This window comes from Ictidomys tridecemlineatus, chromosome 2 (assembly GCF_052094955.1).
Source record: "Ictidomys tridecemlineatus isolate mIctTri1 chromosome 2, mIctTri1.hap1, whole genome shotgun sequence".
NCBI classification, from domain to species: domain Eukaryota; kingdom Metazoa; phylum Chordata; class Mammalia; order Rodentia; family Sciuridae; genus Ictidomys; species Ictidomys tridecemlineatus.
In genome coordinates, this window is record NC_135478.1 from 217,374,625 (window position 1) to 217,397,812 (window position 23,188).

The 23,188-nt window shown below is 39.6% G+C and overlaps 1 protein-coding gene across 1 annotated transcript in view; it reads right to left on the reverse strand.

The window, feature by feature from the left end:
* The window catches only part of Kdm7a (lysine demethylase 7A), an 82,246-nt gene extending 62,688 nt beyond the window's left edge, over positions 1-19,558 (reverse strand). The window contains exon 1 of the mRNA XM_078040637.1: positions 19,242-19,558. Coding sequence (XP_077896763.1) covers positions 19,242-19,435 — 194 coding nt within the window. The 5' untranslated portion in view covers positions 19,436-19,558. The remainder of the gene's footprint in view (positions 1-19,241) is intronic.
* Between the last annotated feature and the right edge of the window lie 3,630 nt (positions 19,559-23,188).

The following is a 23,188-nucleotide window of genomic DNA, read 5'->3' on the forward strand; positions in this document are numbered from 1 at the left end:
CATACCCTTCCCAAAAAAGGTAAAATAGCTGCTAGTTTTCCTATGTGCTAATTACCTGTGTATCGTTAACAATTTATTGCAGTGTTCCCATCCTAAAGGTTACTTCCCACTCTGGGGCATTTCTAGTGTTTTGATAAACATAGGATTTGAAAGGAAGACAGAAATAAAACAGCAATAACAGCTTCGAATTAAAATCACATGACACTATAACTTCCAGACAGGATATCTTCTCAAAGTAGCAAGACCAAAAAACTATTCCATGAGATAAGGAAGCAGTTTTCATAATCTATTCTGAGAGCTACATTCATAACACATCTGCACATAGATGTAAGTAAATGAAATCATATCACTATACAGATATTATAACCATGATGTCAAAAACCTATTATCAATGAAATCCAAATTCTTCTCCCACTCCCCTTTTGGAACCCAGGCCCTCAAAACGGCTTGGCAAGTGCTACTACAGAGCTACACCTCCAAATCCCTCACCCAAAGCTTGCCATTCTAATCCAACATTTCTCATTTATCATCTTTATTCTCAATAAAGATAATAATATCTACTGGTTTAGTTTGGAGTCCCCAGAAGCAGATCTTGAGACCTGATTTGAGTGTAAGTAGCTGTTCACACAGGAGGTAATCACCTGGAAGCACTAGTAGGAAAGTGGAAGGGTGAGACAGGGAAGAGGAACAAGTCACAGAGTACCTTAATAAGTAATACCCTCTGGGGACATTTGGACTATGCAGAAGGGGCTTTAGGGGCCCACCCAGCACAAGAGGAAGTTTGCTTATCCACTATTTCCCCTTAGACAATATTGGAGGGCTAGCCCAGAGGCATTAACATCCCAATATTTCCAGCCTGCTTCAAGTACAAGCTGCTGAGCAACTGCAGCCAGAGAAGGCCCTTAGGCTAAGTCTCTGGTGCTTTTAGCAATGAATTTTCCAGAGGCAGAAAGAAACAGAGAAAGTCAGGGATGTGGGTGGAGCTCTAAAGAATCCATTACCTGTGTGAAATTCTACTCCAAACACACACACATATTTAACCAGCCCATTCTTTGCATGCACATGCTTCTCTCAATACCCATTGTGCTCTTCCCATTTCTCTGATGTCCCATCATCCTCTCTGGGATAAACACTGCATAAGAATATATACAAGATAATATAATATGTAAATTTATTATAGGTAATCAGGTATAGATCAAATAAATAATCTTAAGCACTATTTAATACTTAATTCAACATAATATTTAATACTAATAATTTAATGTGAATAATAAGCAATATTTAATATTAAAATTGTCCAATTTGATGAGGAAATCACAATTGATTTGTATAAGAGAAAAAGAACCATCTTTGGAAAAATAATCATTCCTACAAACTTACTCTATGTCAGTTCCAGAGCCAAAAATGAAATTGATGAGTTTTAAAAACAAATCTTGTCCTACCAGTGAGGCAGATTCACCTCTAATGTGTAGAAGATTGAGATGTGGAGTAGGTAAAGAAAGGAAAATAGTCTTTTAGACAAAAGGAACTAAAAGACACAAGCTATCTTTAGTTGTAGATGGGCACAATGGCTTTATTTTATTTTTTTTATGTGGTGCTAAGGGTCAAACCCAGTGCCCTCCACATGCGAGGCAAGCACTCTACCACTGAGCTACAAGCTCCCACAAGCTATCTTAAGTTCTGCAAAGCAAGTAACACTTTAGGAAATATTTAAGAATGGAGAAATTGTGCTGATGACCAGGGAATGTCCAGAGAAGCTTTTCATATGAGAACAAATGTTAGGCTAAATTATATTTAAGAATGGGGTGGGGCGGGGTGGAGTGAGGGGACAGAAGATATGGAGAGGGATGGCTCTGAAAATGAGGAGGAAAGTCAAGAGGCTAGGACCAGGCAAAAGACTGGGTCAAGAAGATATAGCTAGAAGATAACCAAACCCATGGAAGAAGGCAAAAGCAAGGAAGAGACATACTAAGAGACAAAGGTACATGCCGTATTATAGATGGGTAAAATACACATTTGATACCACCTTCTTCCCTTTATCAAGAGATACATATTGTGCCAGGTACAGTGTTCTAAGTCTGTAATTCCAGCTATTTGGGAGGCTAAACAGGAGAGAGAGCAAATTCAAGGCCAGTCTGTACAACTTAGTGAGATCCTATCTCAAAAAGGGCTGGGAAGGCCAGGGTTGTGGCGCAGCAGTAGAGCACTCACCTAGCAAATGCAAGGCCCTGGGGTCAATCCTCAGCATCACATATATATATATATAAATAAATAAATAAATAAAGGTATTGTTTCCAACTACAACTAAAATATAAATATTCTTTAAAAAAAAAAAAGTGTGAGGCCCTGGGTTTGATTCCCAGCACCACATATGAATAAATAAACAAACAAATAAACATAAGATAGATTGACAACTAAAAAATGTTTTAAAAAAAAAGAAATGAAAAAAATAAAGAGTTGGGGATGTAAATCAGTGGTGAGTGCCCCTGAGTTCAGTCATCAATACTACAAAAAAAGGGAAAGAAACAAACTTTGTGCCATGGAAGAATTCAAAATGCTGATTTCTGGCTCACATTTACTCATCCAAAACACTATCAGGACAATGAAAATGCAGCAATAATAATCAACAAATCAAATATCTACTCTGACCCTCATGGTTATACAAAATTACATACAAGAGGAAGTGAGGGGAAAGGGGGGAAAAAAAACAAGGGGGAGAAATGAATTACAGTAGATGGGGTAGAGAGAGACGATGGGAGGGGAGGGGATGGGGGATAGCAGAGGATAGGAAAGGCAGCAGAATACAACAGACACTAATATAGCAATATGTAAAACAGTGGATGTGTAACCGAAGTGATGCTGCAATCTGTATACGGGGTAAAAATGGGAGTTCATAACCCACTTGAATCAAAGTGTGAAATATGATTTGTCAAGAACTATGTAATGTTTTGAACAACCAACAATAAAAATTAAAAAAAAAAAATCTACTCTGTTGAAATTCAAAAACCAAACAAGTACATATGTAGTGTGTCTGATGGTAGTAAGTACAATGGAGAAAAAAAGAGTGCTAGAGGGCAGGGGAATTTCTGTTTTATATTAAGAGTGGTTAGGCAAGGCCTCAATGAGAAGATGACAATTTAAAAAAAAAAAAACAGCAGAAGTGCAGGAGCAAGCCTTGGGATATCTGAGGGATGCTCTAAGCAGAAGTGAAGTAAATGCAAGGGCCTCAAGGCAAGAACAAGTCTGATCTGAGAAACAACTAGGAGTTTGTACATGAATGAATAAGTCTAAATTTTTATCTCCTGAGCCGAACATGTAATTACCATTTTCATATTTCTTTTTGGATAATAAGCATCTCAACCTGAAGTATATCCTGTAGAATTCCCTTCCTTCCTGACGAGACCTGTTCCTCCTGCAGTCCTCTCCATCTTACTTACTGGCAATCCTTCAAGTAGTTTAGGACAGAATCTTTGAAGTCTTCTTTGATTCTTAAGACCTGCTTTAAAAATCTTCAGCTAAATCCTAATGGCATACCTTTGGAATCTCAGCACTTCATATCACCTTCACCATTACCAACTTTGTATGAGATGAGATGACTGCAGTAGACTCTTAACTGGTCTCCTTCCTCCTGCCCTCTAGAAACCACAGTGGTACATGTAAATTGGTCCTGTTATTCTTTTTTTTTTTTTTTTTTAAAGAGAGAGTGAGAGAGAGGGGGGCACAGAGAGAGAGAGAGAATTTTAACATTTATTTATTTTTTCTTAGTTCTTCGGCGGACACAACATCTTTGTTGGTATGTGGTGCTGCTGAGGATCGAACCCGGGCCGCACGCATGCTAGGCGAGCGCGCTACCGCTTGAGCCACATCCCCAGCCCCTCCTGTTATTCTTCATATTGACACCTTGAAAGAATTCCATCTCACTCAAAGTAATAGCCTTTCTGTGGCCCGTGGGAGCTTAAAAATTATTCCTCTGTCTGATATCATCACTTACCACTGCTCCCTTGCTTTATATCTACATATATGACAAGTAAAACACTCTGGCAGCTCACAGAGAAGAAAAGCCCAGGAACTCACAAACTCAATCTTTTGGGGAGAAAACTCCCATGTGATCACCCCCAAGAAGTTTTTGAAGCCACTGGCTAGAAACCTTTGCTTCAAGAGTTCCTTGGGTCCTATACTTTGTCACTTTGGGACTCAGGATGCTATCCAAACTGTTTTGCTTTTCTGAACTTTGTTCATGATTTTTTCAATAGCCTGCAGGGCTCCTGTGTAATGGGAATATATCCAGGACCTCCAGGGAGATCTCCAGGACCATTTTATTTTCCTTTTAATATAGTATTAAGGAATCCATGGGAAGTATATAAATCAAACTGACCACACTAGATTACATTCCTGTTGCTCTGTAAAATAGCAACCACTCACCAGACAACAGTTGTTGCACATTAAAAACAACAAACGAAGGCTGGGGGTATATAGCTCAGTAGTACAGCACTTGCCTAATATGCACAAAGATCTAGCCTCAATCCCTAATGCACTCGCGACACCCGCGCATGTACACACACACACACACACACACACAAAATGATCTACAAAGGTATAGGTATTCCCAGCTTTTGAAATTCCATGATTTTACAGCATATGATATCAAATGGTTATGATTACTAACTGGTAGAGGGGAGTCAATATTTTAGATGTTTGGAATTCCTGTTTTGTGCTCAAGGAAAATGACATTTATAAATTTTAAAGAAAGAGAAGCACTTCATTAAAAAAATGAAAGTGTTTCATCCCCCTTCCCCACTATAAAATATAAATTGGATATAATGTCACTGTATTTTCTCTAACATTGAATTTTGTTAGCATGAGTTTAGAAAAGTAATCAAATGGACGCTCAAACAAGGGCTGTCGATTGAAAAAGCTTCATATTACTCTCCAAATTGAAAGTGAATACAAAGAAAAGAATATTTTATCCTTTTGTCCCTCCAATCGATCTTTCCTTTTTCCTTTCTTCTGTATAAAACCTACAGATATTAATATAATCTGGAGTTTCCAGAAGATACTTCCCCTGCCAAATTGTGTACTTTATTAACCAGAATAAGACTGTGAAGCATGAAATACATCTTAGGGACAGCCCAAGAAATAACTCAAAATTTCTCCACTTTGGGATTCACTTTTAAAAGTGACAATTTTAAAGAAGACAATTGAGTTACCCCCAAAGAAGATAATATAGCAGTTATTTCCAGTAAGGTCTCAATTCTAACACTGATTTTTTAAAGATGATTCCTTTTACATATATATATATATATATATATATGGTTGTTTTGTTTTGTTTTTTGTTTTTTTAATGTGGTGTTGGGGATCAAACTCAGGGCCTTGCCTGTGCTAGGCAAGCACTCTACTGTTGGGCCACAACCCCAGCCCCTAACACTGATTTTTGATGTATCAGAATTATCAGATAAATATGACTTAGAGCTCTAGTAAAGAATCATCTTACATTTGGATTGCATATTTAAGCTCATCAAACTTATGTATATCAGTTTTCTTATGTTTCCTATCTTTGATCAATGGACCCTCTAGAACACAAATTTTAAAATATGATTACAGATAAAAACAATTTCAAAACGTATAATGCTAGAAACCTTCTTTAAGGATATCCAAATGCATGTCAGTTTTGTTTTATTCTAAAAGCTAAATATATGCACAAATAATATCTATTTACATATATACATATATATTTCATTAAATATATATATTTAAATAGGAAGAGAGAACCCAATCCAAGCACACACACACACTCAACAGAGGGCAAATCCACAAAACGGAATTCTATGCAACTACTAAAAAGGAGATATTTATATATGCTGGCATAAAAACAACTTTACTAGATTGTCAGAAAATTTTAATGAATGAAAGATACAGAAACAGGTTCATAATATGATCCCATCCTCTGGATGAAAACTCAAAACTTTTCACATAATGGTGTTAATCGTTGGGGTTGGGACTGTAGGAAAGAGAAAAACGACTTTCACTTTTCAATCTGTCTACACTGCTTGAATTTCTTCCCAGATCTTTCGTTTTGTTTTGTTTTGTGTTGCTAATGTTTTAATACAGGATCTTGTTTTCCAACAATTCTCTCACCTCAGCATCCCCAGCAGCTGAAGGTACACACTGCCATGTTGCCATTTTTGTTGATGTTATCATTTTAATGATAGGTTATGTGGTCAAAGGAGACAAAAACCATTTTGTATCCATCTTTTTACCTCTTTTTATAGCCTAAAACTAATAAATATTATACATTTAGTTTCTATTTGAAGTAATAACAATGGAGAATGCTAATGATCTGATTAATTGTTTAAAACTAAAGAAGAGGGAAAGCAAGTGTTTGATTCTGCCTGTCCTATACACACTGTACAACTAGGTAAATGAATAGTTGAAGGAAAATTTTCTCTTTACAGAAGTACTGCAGCTAACAAAGAAGAAACTTTGAAATGAAAATATTACTTTCCATCATTATTTAGCTTTCAATGATGTCTGCAAACATGACAAAAAAAGAAACCACTAGACATTTTAAGCCTTCTGATTAGCTTCCTGATAGAAGACAGAAGACTACATCAGCCATCTATAAAATATTCTTGAAGGGAAAAACCTGAATCTGATCAAGCTCCTCTAGAGTCAACTACCAATCTGCAGGGAAGAAAGAAACATGTTACAGGAAAAGAAGAATATATTAAAAGACACTATAGGGATGTAAATCAGCAATATCCAAAACCTGAAAATTTTATAGGATAAGTACTTTCTGAAGCAGATTACAAAAGGGAAAAGACAGACACAAAAAGAAAAATCCATAAATCAGGGTTCCTCAACAAGAACACATTTGGCCATTTTGTACCAGGCCCACAAGTGCATGTTCAACGGCACCCCCACCTATTAGAGCCAGCAGTAATCACCCTTTGCCTCAAGTTAAAAATGTTTCTAGACATTACCAATGGTCCCTGGGGGACAAAACTGGTTATCTAAAAGCATATTCTACTTCTGGGTTGTTGTTGTTTTTTTAATTTTCTCCAATAGCATTCAGTAAATGATAAACCAGCCCCATTATGAATCTTCAGAACTTTCATCTTAAATCCCTGTCACAAAACACAGGCTTACAAAACACTCCATAGTATGGGGGAAGGGTCAGTGGGAAGGATTAAAAGAAACTGCTGCTTTAAGGAAATTCCTGGTCATTTATGCTTTGGGGACTCCTATTATATTCATTTGCTTGCTCAGTATTTCTTTATTCCTCTAAGTCACTTATGTCAGTTTTGTTTTATTCTAAAAACTATCAAAGGCAGTGATCTTTTTAAATTTAGATACAGATAATATCTTTAAATTTAGGTACAGAGCATCCATAAGGTACAATTTAAATATCCAATAGTGAATCATGTAGTTAAGGCTATTTACCCAAGAGCCTATTCTTCATAGCATCTTCTGACAAGTTAGCTTAAAATCATATTATCAGACCTAAGGAAAAAGGTATATGGGTTGTTTCCACAGATGCTTAAGCAGTCTTTGACAAAATTCAGCATCCATTTATGACAAAAACACAGGAAGGAAGCAAGGAAGGGAGGGAGGGAGGGAGGGAGGGAGGGAGGGAGGGAGAGAAGGAGGGAAGGAGGGAAGGAGGGAAGGAAAGAGGGAAGAAAGCAGAAGAACTTTCCTTATATGAAAAAAATCAGTCCTAAAGTTAGTATCTTCTTTCATCAGGACATAGAAGCATGTCCAGTAAGACCAGGAACAGAACTATCTCTGTCAATACTCAACTCTGAACTAGTGATGTAAGCCTGTGAAATTATTAAAGAGAAATCAGAGGCAGAATAAACCTGTAAAATCACCTCTATTTGCATACGATATGAACTTCTGGCCAACTAGTTAGTTATAATGATTTAACTAACTTAATTCTTTTAATAAGACAACAAGATACAAAAGTAACATTAAAAAGATATATTCTGCATATACATAAACAATAACCAATAATAAACAAACTGTAGAGAAAATGCCATTTATAACAATAAACAAGGAAAATTAAATACTTAGGAGTAAACTTAACAAGAAATGAGCAAAATATATAAAAAGAAGGATTTTTTAAAATACCTGAAAGATACAAAAAGAGAGATACCCCTATTCTGGGAGAGAATGATTCAATATCATAAAAATGTCAGTTCTCACTGTTAATTTAAAATTTTAATATAATCCCAGTAAAAATATCTATAAGCTTTTTAATAAAATTGGATAGATTGATACTAAAGTTCCTACAGAAAAAGAAATCTGCAAGAATAGCCAGAAAAACACTGAAAAAAACATTAACTATAAAAAAAGACTGATGTTACCAGAGTTAAAACATTCTATAAAAGGCTCTGTAATTAAAATAATATGATACTGGCCAGGTGTGGTGGCGTATGCCTATAATCCCAGCAGCTTGGAGGCTGAGATAGGAGGATCTTGAGTTCAAAGCCAGCCTCACCAAAAGTGAGGCGCTATGCAACTCAGTGAGACCCTGTCTCTAAATAAAATATAAAATAAGGTTGGAGATGTGGCTCAATGGTCAAGTGCCCCTGAGTTCAATCCCCAGTACCCAGAAAAAAAAAAAAAAAATTTGTGAAGCTGGTACATGAATGGACAGACTGGTAGAACAGACTAGAAAGCATGGAATTCTGGGTCACAAACACACATACACACTTTTGGCATATCAAATCACTGGAGCAAATATGAACTTTTCAATAAACAGTGCTAGAACAACTGGATATTTGTTTAGAAAAAAATAAAATCATATTTCTATTTTGTACCATATACAAGAAGAAAATCCAAATGAATCAGGATCTAAATTTAAGAAACAAAACCATACATATACTATTGAAAAAAAATGGATAAAATTCTCTTTCTCCTTGGTGTAGAGAAAGGATTGCTAATTATGACTCAAAATCCAGAGCCAATTAAAATAAACAGTTGACAATACTCTGGTTTTTCTTTAAATCATATCTTTCACCTTTTACTAAAAGAAAAAAATTGATAAATATGACTACATAACTATTTTTAAAAATTATGTGGCAAAGGAGTTGGGGTTGTGTCTCAGTGGTAGAGTACTTGCCTAGTATGCAGTGAGGCACTGGATTCAATCCCTGGCACCACATAAAAATAAAACATATAAAATAAAGGTACTGTGTCCATCTACAACTAAAATATATATATAGGGCTGGGGATGTGGCTCAAGCGGTAGCGCGCTCACCTGGCATGCGTGTGGCCCGGGTTCGATCCTCCAGCACCACATACAAACAAAGATGTTGTGTCTGCCAATAACTAAAAAATAAATATTTGAAAAAAAAAGCTTTAAAAATAAATAAATAAATAAATAAATAAATTATATATATATATATTTAAAATATGTGGCAGGAAAAAAATCACCATAAACAAAACCAAAAGACAAGTAAAAAATGGGAGAGAATATTTAGAACACATCACAAAGGGTTAATATCTCTAATATATAAAGAGCTCTTAAAAAGTGGGGAAAAGGACCAAAAACCTGAGAGAATCAGAAATCAATGTAAACAAATGATTCTAAAAGAGGCTCTAAAACATGAAAATTGTTCAAACTCACTTATAATGCCTATTAAAACATAGATACCATAAATTGGCAAAGATTTTAAACAGGACAGCATCCTGATGGCAAGGATGTGGATAAAGAGGCATTCTTATACACTGTTGGTGGGAATGCAAACTAGTCCAACCATTCTGGAAAGAAACCTAGTAATCCTAATAAAACAATATTGCAAATATCTTTTAACCAAATAATCCCACTTTAAGCAATCTAACTAAAGATATACTTCCAACAGTATGAAAATGCATACGCACAAATTATTCATTGCAGAATTGTTTGTGACTGCAAAATACCATACACTTCAATGCCCATGTACAAGAGAGTGATCATAAATAAAACATGGTACATCCACACAAAGGAGTACTATACAGAGATAAAGATCTCTATGAACTGACATGAAGTGATTTCCAATATATATAAGTTTAAAAAGGCGGGGAGAGTACAAAAAAGCATTTATAATATTCTATCCTTCAGGTAAAGAAAGAAGATAAAATACATAAGCGTCTGCTTGTTTGTGGGAAAAACAAACTAAAAGCACAAGGGGTGGTCGGGTGCAGCTCAATGGTAAAGCACTTGCCTAACATGTTCAAAGTCCTAGGTTTGGTCCATAGCATCATAAAATATAAAATTAAATAAATAACCAAACACAAACAGGCTTTAGTAGCAGATGGTGGACTTAGCATTTATAAGGCTCTGTATTCAATCCTCTGCACCAAAAAATAAGTTAAAGACAACAATCAAAACACACACACACACACACACCCCACACGAAAAACCAGAAGCTAAAGGGACTGATCACTTAAAGATGTGAATGAAAAAGTGTAGAAAAAAGAATGAGAAAGTTATAGGAGGGACAAAGTGGGAGCGACATTTCTCTGTATACCTTTCATAAAACCACAAATTTATGAATCAACAATTACAACCAATTACAATGTGGGAGGAATCAAACTGCAATATAAACAGTAATAAACAAACCTAAATATGTTACAATAAAAATGACTGTATACCACAGTAGGGGAGAAAAGAATTAATCTAAGAACTGTGGAAAACAGTATTTTGACTGGATAGCATAAGGTTAAAGATAAAAAGAACTATATAAAAACAATGTAATACCTAGAAAATTTGTTTCTCACAGTGGGATGGGTTAACAATTCTAGGGTTACTTTATGTATTCACTGGGATTCAACAAATATATTTATCATGGATAATGAGAGTTGAGTTTCTTACTATTGGACAAAAAAGTTACAAGTAGGGAAAAGGAAAAGACTAAAATAAACCCTATGCTGTTGGACTAAAATCAAAGGTATCATTATGAAAATTTGTGGTTTTCACCATACAGAGATACAGAAACAAACACAGATGTCCATGTATGTGGATGATTAGTGTATTTCCTAGCTCTGTCTACTGAGTATACCTAGAAGCAATGAGCCTGCCTAGTGCCAAACAGCCATCAGTTTCTAAACATGATTTTCCAATAAAAGGAACCAGAGTTCACACACACACACACACACACACACACACACACACACACACAAATACAAGTTATTATTAACTCACACTATAATTAATGAGGAAAGTAACATTTTTATTAACAGAAAAGTAAGTTAAAGACTGGCACAGTGGCATACACTTGTAATCCCAGCTAATCAGAAAGCTAAAGCAGGAGGATCACAAGTTCGAAGCCAGCATAAGCAACTTAACAAGACCTTATCTCAAAATAAAATAAAAAGGGTTGGGGATGTTGCTCAGTCATAGAGTACTTGCCTACTATGTGTGAAGCCCCAGTTCAATCTTCACTACCTCAAGAGGGAAGAAAAATAAAGGATCACTATAATAATAAAATGTAACTTCCAAAAAGAACCAAAAACTTGGTAGCTAGCAGCTGTGAGATCAGCACCCGCCAGCTGTTCAAAAGCTGTGCAAATTATCTTGGAGTTTAAATTGCTAGAATCAACCAAAGCATGCTTTATAATCAAACTGCTCTACACCTGTTCTTATTCTCAAGCCCCCACTTCAAATCTTCAAAAATAAAAGCATTCCTCCCCTTGGATGATCAGAAAGCTCAATTTCAAATCTAAAAACACAGGATATAAGAGGATAACAAGCAGAAATCTGCCCCCAAACTAATGGTTTAAAAAAAAAAAAAAAGTGCTTGATGAGAAAACTCTTATGTTCACTATTACCCCTATTATAAACTGTCTTAAAAAAAAAAAGAAGTTGGAAAGTTCAATAAATGGACACTTTGTTTTATTATGGGGAGATACATTCATTTAGTGAGTTTATAATACTAACACTAAAAGATGTCATTATTTAAGAACAAATGTCTATAAAACAAGTTTTTAAAATAATTCCAACTCCCAACTAATTTTAAAAAATCAAATACACTCTAATAAGAAATCCATTTATAACAAAAATGAAAGCAAAGTTAAATCTGAAAATGTTTCAAATATTATATAAATATTTTGTCCCTAAAGCAGTAATACATTTTTAGATATTTATACTGAAGAACATAATTCTTAAAAAGAACCAAAAAAATAAGAGGTTGCCAGGCATGGTAGCGCAGGCCAGTAATCTCAAGATCACAAGTTCAAAGACAACCTCAGCAACTTGGCAAGGCCCTAAGCAATTTATCAAGACCCTGTCTCAAAACAAAACAAAAGGGCTGGGGATGTTAAGTGCCCCTGGGTCAATCCCTGGTACCAAAAAAAAAAAAAAAAAAAAAAAGTAAGAGGTTTCTAGGCATCTCTCTCTGGAACCCTGTCAAATCTGTTCTATCTGCACACCCTCAAGACAGAAACAAAACCACTTCCATCTAGTTGTTTTCCTGAGTCTGGGTACTACTCAGGAGCAGAGGATACCCAGGACAGCTACTAGTTTAGCCATGAGCTCTGCACTTAGCCACTGCAATGCTCTCACCTTCTAGCTTTGCACCCCAGGGAAGTTACTGAACTCTCTAACCCTTAGTTAAAATGGGATAATTCTGTAAAATGGGATAATTCTGACATTTATCCAACAAGGCAAATGTGAGAATTAGATGAGTTAATTAAACATGTAATGTAATTAGAACAGTATTTAGCACTTGGTAAAATATTTGGTAAGTGTTCAAGTGAGTTTCTGTGGTTCTGTAGGGCAAGTACCTAAGAAATTCCCACCCAATTCTTCTACCCATGAATTAAGTCCTTCATTCATTCAAGCTGCAGAAATAAACATCAACATAAGACATCTGTAAATTACCAAAACCTACTAAAACATTGCAGAGCATCTGTCATTTGGATTATTACAATAGTCTTCTTCTTACTGGTATCTTGGCCTTTACCTTTGCCTTCTTCCAGTCTATTCTCCAAGCAGGCAAAATCAGCTTGAGATGCTATACATGCTAGGCATGCCCTCTACCACTGAGCTATGCGCCCAAATTAAGACTGATTCTTTTTTTTGGGGGGGGGGGCGGGGGGCGGCATTTATTGAGGACTGAACTCAGAGGCACTCAACCATGGAGCTACATCCCAGCATGTTTTGTATTTTATTTAGAGACAGGGTCTCACTAAATTGCTTAGTACCTCACTGTTGCTGAGTTGGCTTTGAACTTGCAATCCTCCTGCCTCTATCTCCCAAAACGCTGGGATTAGAGTCATGCATCACCACGCCAGGCAAGACTGATTCTTTTAAAGATTATGTCAGCTCAGTTACTCCTCCACTCAGATCAAATCATTACTTAAAGTAAAATCCAAAATACTAGTCCTGGCCTATGAGACCCAACAATGACCCCCATATCCCTCCACATGAGTGTTCTTGTTCTTCCTATAAAATGACAAGCATGGCTCACCCTCAGGACCCTGCACTTCTTTTTCCTTTGGCCTGGCATTCTTGAGTTCAAATGTCTCCTCAGGGCTTTCCATAATCACACCAGATGAAAGTAGCATCAGTACTACTCTATCTCTCTCTGTTCCCAGCTCAATTTTTCTTCACAGCACTCTGCGCTCATTTGCCATATGCATTTGTTTACCTCTCCTGCACCCCAATAGAATATGTAACCAGAGAGCAAGCACTTTGTTCTGCTCATTGCTATATTCCTAGCACCAAGAGAAGAGTCTGGTATACAACAAACTAGACCAAAGTCAACATCATACTTAAATGAAAAAACACAAGAACAAAAACCAAAATTACAAAATACTAGACATCAGCAACCAAATTGGCAAATTTTTAATTTTTACAACTGTTTAGTGGGCTGGGCTCAGTGGTAGAGTACTTGCCTAGCAAGTATGAGGCACTGGGTTCAATTTCCAGCACCCCATATAAATATATAAAATAAATAAAATAAAAATAAATATAATAAATAAAGGTCCATATAAATAAAATATAAATATAAGTAAATAAAATAAAGGTCCATCAACAACTTTTAGTGATTAAAGTATACTTCAAACATTAAAATAAAAGGTTTCTTTTTAAATCCTAGGTGCACAGAAAACTCACATTTTTGGATCCATACACTGGTAACCAGTACCCAAGAGGAAGACACAAAACATTCCCTGTACCCAAGAAGTTCCTTCTCAGTCAATAGCCCCCGGAAAACATAAACACTCTCTGGCTTCTATCCTTCAATTATACCTGTACTTGAATTTCACAAAAATGGAATCAAACAGTATATTCCTTTGTGCCTGGCTTCTTCTGTTCCATTTTACATCTCTGACATTCATCCACAATGGTGCATACATCAATAGAATATTCTTTTTTATTGCTGAGTAGCATTCCACTCTATGAATATATTACAAATTATCCAAACTACTGTTGGTGATATTTATGTTGTTCCAGTTCAGGGACTGCTATAAATAGTTGGTTGGCTTTTTTTTTTTAAGTTATTGATGGACTTTTTTTTTTTAAGTGGTGCTGAGGATCAAACACAGTGCCTCACACATGCTAGGCAAGTGCTCTACCACTGAGCATACCCCAGCCGTATGAATAATTTTGGATATTTCTTTTGGTGAGAATATTCACTTATCTACAGAGCAGCAAAGTTTCTATTTGTTTTGAGGGTAAAAATAAATAACACCTTAGATTGGTAAGGATGCAAGGAACCAGAAGGTGGGCACTGCTGATGAGAACATAAATTGGAATAACCTTTTTAGAGGACAATCTGGTAGTAGACACAGAAAATCTAAAAACATCCGTACCTTCTGACCAAAAATTCTAGCTCAAGGAAAACTCTTATTGAGAACTGACACATGCCAGGTCTTCTTCTAAGTGTTTCATGTGTATTGACTATCTGGTTTACTCTACAGAATAGAGATACCCACAATAATTTCTTAAAAATATGTCAATCATACCATTAATAAATATAAGAAAGTAGTAAAGCAACTGTTAAAAAGGGAATGATTTTCAAGCATATAGTACTTTCATGGAATTAAATACTATGCTATCACTAAAAAGGTTTTCAAAGAACATTAAAGATATAGGGAAAGTACACGTTAATGGAAAATTTAGTTAACAATAGAATGCATAAAACAAATACCAATTTTTTTAAAAAAAGGATATACATGCCAGGCACAGTGCAATATGCCTATAATTCTAGCTACTCAAGAAGATGAAGCAGTAGAATTGCAAGTTCATTCCTTAAAATAAAAAATAAAAAGGGTTGGGGATGTAAAGTGTCCCTGAATTCAATCTGGGGTGTGGTGAGGAAGAATATACCTAGAGACATACCTCAAATATTAAAATATAGGTTATCTCTGGAAGACATGGCCCTTTATATTACTTTTCAATTTTCCCAAATTACTTTTAGAAATAAAAACAATATGAGATTTTAAAAATCAATTATCAAAATTTTTTAGTTTGGGGCTGAGTTTGGGGTTCAGCGGTAGAGTGCTTGTCTCGCACATGTGAAGCACTGGGTTCAATCCTCAGCACCACATAAAAATAATAAAGTCATGTCCATCTACAACTAAAAACATATTTTAAAAAAATGTTTGATTTTAATGGGAACACAACAAACACTCTAAGACAATTTACTTAGGGCAGTGATACATTTTTCATGGGATGATGTCAAAGTTCTATAGAAAGTCATGGAACCTGAAAATTAGAGAGTAAGGCATTATCAGGAAGAACCTCCACTGTCCTACTTCCACCCAGGACTTGGAAAGGAAGAATTTCATCTCTAGGTTGGAAGGAACTTTTCCTGGAAAATTATGCTAATTCCTCAGCTAGGGTAGCAATTATACACCACACCATACCTGGTGAGTGTTCTTTCTTCCATTCTCTTGCATAAAGGCCTGGGTGGATGAAGGGATGGGAACTCCTGAACACTGAGGATGCACACCCAGACCTGGAAGAAGCTGTTCCATTCCCCCTTCAGCCTTGCTGAAAAACATCAAGGAAGGACCTTTCTTCCATCAGAAGAAATTATGACAACTTTTCAGATTTCTGAGTATCAGAAACTCCAAGCAGGATGAATCAAAATTTACACTCATTCACTGACTCCTCAAATTTAAAAAGTTCTTTTATTTAAAAAATAAAACTATCAAAAAATTTTCCAGATAAAGGCAATTCTCTGTATCCAACTTCTTACTCCCCTGCTTTCTCCTCTGCTGATGCCACTTCTGTAAACTATAAGACATCTGAGCATGAGTATTGAAGATATACCTTAGTCTTTTAGGTGCCAATCCTCTTATATTTGCTTAATAATTAGTATATAAGAAAGAGTCTGGGGCTGGGGTTGTGACTCAGCGGTAGAGTGCTTGCATAGTGCGTGTGAGGCCCTTGGTTCAATCCTTAGCACCACATAAAAATAAATAAATAAAACAAAGGTATTGTGTCCAATTATAACTAAAAAATAAATATCTTTAAAAAAACAAGAAAGTCTGATGTGTTAAAATATATGTGTGTGTATGTATATGTATGTGTATATATATATACATACATATGTGTATATATACATATATATGTATATGTGTATATATACATGTATATGTATGTGTGTGTGTGTGTGTGTGTGTGTATATATATATATATATATAAAATTTCGTGGGTACACTAAACAGTGGAGTAAATACTAAGCCCAGGACCAGGCACATTGGCACACACCTGTAACCCCAGCTGAGAAAGGAGGATCACAAGTTCAAAGACAGCCTCAGCAAAGGTGAAGCACTAAGCAACTCAGTGAGACCCTGACTCTAAATAAAATACAAAATAGGGCTGGGGCTCAGTGGTAGAGTGCCCTGAGTTCAATCCCCAATACCAAAAAGAAAAAAAAAAATACTGAGCCCAAGAAAATTACATAGATCCTAAATTACCAATAATCTAGTTCATTATTTTTTTAATTCTTAAGAATTAAACTTACTAAAAAAAAGATACTCCTTTGAAAGGCAGGAAATATTAGTAAATTTTCTAACTTTTGAATCTGAATAACATTAAAGTTTCAATTATTGGTGGTCACAAAGACCTTGGGCTCAAAAAGTACTATTTAAGGGTCACTTTCACAAACATGAAGTCACACACATGTGACAAAGCAGAGGACACCTGTTTTGGCCTCTCTGTATCTCATTCACATATGTCCTCTTTATTTCCTGTTCAATTTCTCCTGTTTACAAATGTGTACTTACACATTTAACAAAAAATTCTCCAGAAAATACCTGAAGCTTGTTGGGTATAGTATTAGGTTATCTAAATTAAGATTTAAAAAGCTCTAGTCTAAAATTTACTACCCATCAAATCTCTACATTGCATAGTGGAGCAAGTTTCTTATGCAGCTTAAAAAGCCTCAATTTCAAAAAACAGTTCATCGAAAACAAACATTTACATAATCACTATGGATTCTAATTCTTATTCTATACAGTACATGCTTGGATTATTCTCTATTCTGGTTGCTTAGAACATTTTACAAACAAAGGATGTAGAGTTAGAATTGGAAAGATTTTATATCTTCAAACTTCACTTTTATATATAATCAAAATATAGGAAAACATCAGTTTAAACTTAAAAAAATTTATGATAGTTTACTCTTAATCACAAGTGCCAAAACTGCAGTAATATTCCTCCACCATTTATCAGACTCTTAAGAGATTGCCTTATATAAAATAAGGATGCTGCCTTCTTCTAAAGTGACAATGTGTTGTCTTGTTTTCTGTCGCCAGAATCCTCTAACCTGGTTAAGTAAAACTAAGTGTACTTCAAAATTAAGTAAACTATACCTAGAACTCAATGCCGAAAAGAACCTTGTAATTTAAATGGTTTTCTCTCGCCGGACCAGTAGAGGGAGACTAAGACATCTGGCCTGGTCGTGCACTGTTTCAGTAAAATTGGGGAGGGGGGAGCGGAGGCTGTATTTAAATGTCCTGCTGTCAATCAAAGGACACTTCCTACAATCACAGTCACCATAACAGCTACTACTCGCGAGCGTGCTCTAGCCAAGATACACCACCCAACGGTGCCTAGGAAACCGGCTTCACCTAAAGGTGACCGCAGGCTTTGCCACAACACCCAAATAAGGACTTTGGGAGCCCAACCTCAACTAGTTTCTTTGTTTAAAAGCCTACGAATCCTCCCACGCCGGAGTCAAGAGGCTGTGGCGCCGCCCTTTATTAGCCTCACACTTTGATTACAAAACACACGAGTCGGCGGCCTGGCTGCGGAGGCGGCCCGAGCTTTCACAAACGTCAAACCCGAGGCTCGGCGCAATCAGAGGGCAACGTCCGCCACCGCCGCCGCAGCCGCCCCAAAGTTGGACGCCCCGGCGCCCCGGTCGCCGCCGCGGGCCGTCCTGATGTCGCCGGCCCGCAGGCGACTGCAACCGCACTCTTTGTAAAGTTTGAGCCGCCGCGCGAGGACTACGCGGGGGGTCGGGAGGAGCTGTCCCCTCGCCCCGCCGCCCACTCCCTCCGCCCACCCCCGGCGGCAGGGGGTGTGTTGCCGGGTGGGCAGTCCCGGAGCCGACCTGCCGCCGCGCCGGGCCCCCGCCGCCCGCACCTCGCAGGTCCCCGAGAGTGCCTCAACTGTTGCTCTGTTTACTCGTCCAGCCCCGCCGCGCCGCGCCGCGCCGCCGCCCCCGTCCCGCCGCCCGACGGCCCAGGAAGTTTGATAAAGATGGAAAGGGGGCGCGACGCGATGCGACCCGCGGCGGGGACACGCGCGGCCAGAGCGAGCGCTGCCGCCCGGAAGCAAGGCAGGCGCGGCGGCCGGCCGGGCAGGCGGCGGGGCGGCCGGCGAGTCGGGCCGGAGCCCCGGGCGCAGCGGGGCGGGGCGGCGGCGGCCCGGGCGGCGGCGGGCGAGGGGGCTGCGGGCCCTACCGGCGCCCGCCGCCGTCCCCGCCGCGCCGCCCGGAGCGTCCCCTCGGCCTGGGTTCCCCCTGCCAACTTCTCCGCCGGCCCCCTTTGTTCCTGTTTGTTGTGGCGACTCTTCGCCCGGGCCGGGCGAGCCCACCGGCTCCCCTCGGCAGCCTGCCCGGCGAGCCCGGGGCCCCGCGCGCCCCTCCACCCGGCCTGAGGGCTCCGCGCCGGGGCCGTAGGGTGCGGGGCAAGGCGCGGCGGCCCGGCCGGAGGGAGGCGCGGCCGGCCAGCCGGCGGCGGCAGCGGCAGCTGGTCGGTGGCCGGCGGCGGCGACGGGGCTGAGGGGGTTTATTTACCTGCCGTGGAACCAGTCCTTGCAGATATCGCACTCGATCATGAAGCGGTTCACGTCGTACGGCTGCCGGCACACACAGTACACGGGCGGGGGCGGCGGGGGCGCCGAGGCCCGACCCGAGGCCCCCACCGACACGGCTGCCGCGGCGGCTCCAGCTGCTGCTCCCGCGGCCACCGCCGCCGCCGCTCCGGCCATCTTTAAAAAACACACACACGCTCGCTCGCTGCTCCGCTCGCCGACTGGAGCGAGCGCAGCCGCCAGCCAGCGCCGCCTCCTGCAGCAGCAGGAGCAGCAGCCGCGGCGGCGGCGGCGGCCTCGGCGCCTCAGTGCGCGCGCGCGCGAGGCCGCGGCGGCGGGGGTGTGGGCGGCGCGCGCGACGCGCGAGGCCGGGCCCGGCTGCTTCCGGCGCTCTGCGCGGGGCCGTGCGTCTCGCGCACGTCGTCGCCTCGCGGCGCGCGCTCCCCCCCCCCCCCCCCCCGCTCGCTTCGCGGCGGCCTGAAGGAACTCTCCGCCGAAGGGCGCCCGGGGCTGGAGAGGCGGAGGCGGCGTCAGGACACGCGCAGCGGCATCGGGCGCGCGGCTGCGGACGAAGGAGGACGGCGGGCGCGTGCGAGGCGCCGGCTTCGTTATCTCTTGAGTGGAAGCCGAGGTCGGGGGAAGTTCCTGCCGAGTGAAGAAGGGCCGATGTTGCGTCTGTGTTCTGAGACGCGGAAGCTAGGAAGTTTCAGCCCGCTAGTGTCGCCTCGCCACCAGGGCAATCTGAGATCAATTAGCGGCCGCCCACGGGTGACCGGAGATGCCGCCCCGCGTCCTGTGGGGGGGCCCAGCCGAGGTGACTCGCCGGGCGGCTGTGTCCTTCCGAAGTGGAGGGACGCGCGGTGCAGTCCAAACTTCGGGAAGTGTCGTCCCCGAATTCCCAGCGAGCAGCTAGGAAATAGGAGTGTTGATGGGGCTGCTGTTGGGTAGAGGGTTGTCCCCAAGAGGAATTCATTAATGTCTGTCACCGAAGGAACCAGCCCTGGCATGGGGCTGTTGGCGAAAGGAATGGAGGAGAACCTGCGTGTTTATAAGTAACCTGTCTGAACTTTAAATGCTCCCAATTCCCCAGTTGGGAAGAATTCGAAATGACTTCCCTGCGAAGAGAAATAGTACAAAAAGTGGCTCTTACAGTGCTCAGTGCATCATGGACCATCTGTTAATATTTTTGAAGGATGCAATTGAGAGCCAAATGTAAGATGATAAAATGAAGGACTGAAGCAGTTCAAGGGTGGGGCTAGGGAAGAACAGAGGTGCTCTGGTTTAGACCGAGGGGAGTGAAGGGAAGGGAGGGGCACGGGCAAGGAAGGAGAGTGGAACGTCTCAGACATTGTATGATTACACGATCGATAGCTGAAATTCCACATCATGTACAACCAGAAGAATGAGGAGTTAAACTCCATTTATGTATGATGTCAAAATGTATTCTACTGTCATTATAAATAATTAGAACCAAAAAAGAAAAAATAAGCAGTTTACAGGGCTGGGGTTGTGGCTCAGCGGTAGAGCGCTTGCCTAGCATGTGCGTGTGAGGCGCTGGGTTCGATCTTCAGCACCACATAAAAATAAATAAAGGTGTTGTGTCCAACTACAGCTGTGTGTGTGTGTGTGTGTGTGTGTGTGTGTGTGTAGCAGTTAACAAATGTTGATTTTACAAAGATTGCCTTGGAAGTATAATTATGAGAATTGAAAGGGATTTTTTTTTAGAGAGAGAGAATTTTTTAATATTTATTTTTTAGTTTTCGGTGGACACAACATCTTTATGTGGTGCTGAGGATCGAACCCAGCGCTCCGCGCATGCCAGGCGAGCACCACATCCCCAGCCCATGTTAAGAACTTTTGAACGGAATATTTGTGCAGAATTTCTGTAGGCCTATCATTAGGAAGAAACTAAGTAACTTTTATTAGGGAACTATGGAGGGTGGTCCATCTCACTCCCGCAGGCAGAGACTCACTAAACTATTCTTACCTCCTTTTCATAGTTGGGGTAAGCAAGTAACTTGCCTGAAGTCTCACAGATACAGTTGAAATTACAATTCTTTTTCTACTGCACCAATGTTTGTCACATATATCATTGCAGGAAAAGAAAAACACAGAAATTATAGTTGACCACAAACTGAATTAGTGTGAAACATTTCTACTGGAGAAAAAAAAGAAAAGTACTATACTTTTGCATTTGGTCAGAGATACCATAGATAGATGGAGTGGAAAGAGCCCTCCCTGCATTTAGAGCCTGCTTTATAAAGGATGTGCGACTTCGGGAAGTCACTCCATCCCTCTTGAACTAGCTCCCTGAAGATATGTTAAAGAAAAATTACGGATAATAATTATATTTATATAGTTGTTGATGGACCTTTATTTTATTTATTTTACCTGTGGCGCTGAGAATCGAACCCAATGCTAGGCAAGTGCTCTACCACTAAGCCACAACCCTAGCCCACCTTCCCTAATTATTTCACTGAAGTTTTACAAAAAGCAAAAGAGAATTTTTTTTATTTTTATTTTTTATTTTATTTAAAGACAGGGTCTCACAGAGTTGTTTAGCACCTTGCTAAATTGCTGAGGATGGCTTTGAATTCGCAATCCTTCTGCCGCCTTCTTCTGAGCCGGTGGGATTACAGGTGTGCCGTCCACCCAGCAAGAGAATATATTTTTAATTTTATATTTTATAGAGGGTGTGTGCAGTCAGGGGACCACACAGCATAATCAGTGAAGGGGAGACAGCCAGAGCTATGATAGAGTCTGAGGAGTGCATACATGAACGAAAATGCCTGGTGTGAGGTGTTCTCTGGAAGCTAACTGCCTTTGAGAGGGCAGCATAGAGGGGCAGTGGTTTGTAGAGAGCAACTGAGCAGAGCAGGAGGCTTCTGCAGCAAGACATGGTCATGTAGCGAGGCTTGATCAAATAACTTAATATGTTAAGGAAAATAGCCAGATTTCTCATTGTTGAGAAAATGAATTGCAAATATGGAAAGGTAAAAGAAGAAAACCTTTTGATGTACTAGGAATGGTGGTACCAATCTATTTGTAGAAATAGATTCTGGGTACATAAGTACACACATTCTCTTTCCCTTGTCAGGACCCAGGAGTGAATCCACAAAACAATTAGTACAACTAGCCCAGACCTCGGCCTCTAAGTACCATTCTCCACTTTTCCTCTTGGTAAAATAGTTGATTCCAGAACTGAAGAAGTGAAGATATGAGCCCGAAGCCTCTAGTCATACTAAGAACATGCTCAAAGAATAATGGGGCACGTCAGAAGGGAACAGGCCAGCTTTTAAGTGGCCAACTTGAGAACAAATGAGTTTAAAAACAATATATATAAAATACTATATGCATATAGTATTTTGACCCATTGAATAGTAAAAGCATACAGATGTAAATAAATATATAAACTGGAAGTTTGATAAGGATTTAGATATATACATAGTTTTAAAATATCTCCCCACAGAATTCTTAATAATTATAGAGGGAACTACAGAAAATCTATAGTGTGGAAAACTAGACATCATCTTAATCAAGTAATCAAGTGCTTTCAAAATGGGAAAAACTGAAATCACATTCCATCTGATGGAAAAGTACTAGCAACCCTCCTCTGCATTTCTGCCCAGTCTACTTAATTGAGTCTCCAGTTTGGAAATGCAGCTAGTTTTAAAGGTATATGAAGAGAGCAGTAAATAATATAAACACTGTAAGGCACACAGATCTGCCAAGAAGGTTAAAGAAAGTGTAAATACAAATATTTGACTTTGAGAACAAAGGGATAAAGGCTACAATTCTGGATAATGCAAAATATCCATAATAATCAAACTCATGGGTTTGGATTCCACAACCTACTATCTCTTATGACAACTTATGCTTGGGTTTTAGTTTTCTCATTTTAATGGGGATGATAATATTTTCCTCACAGGT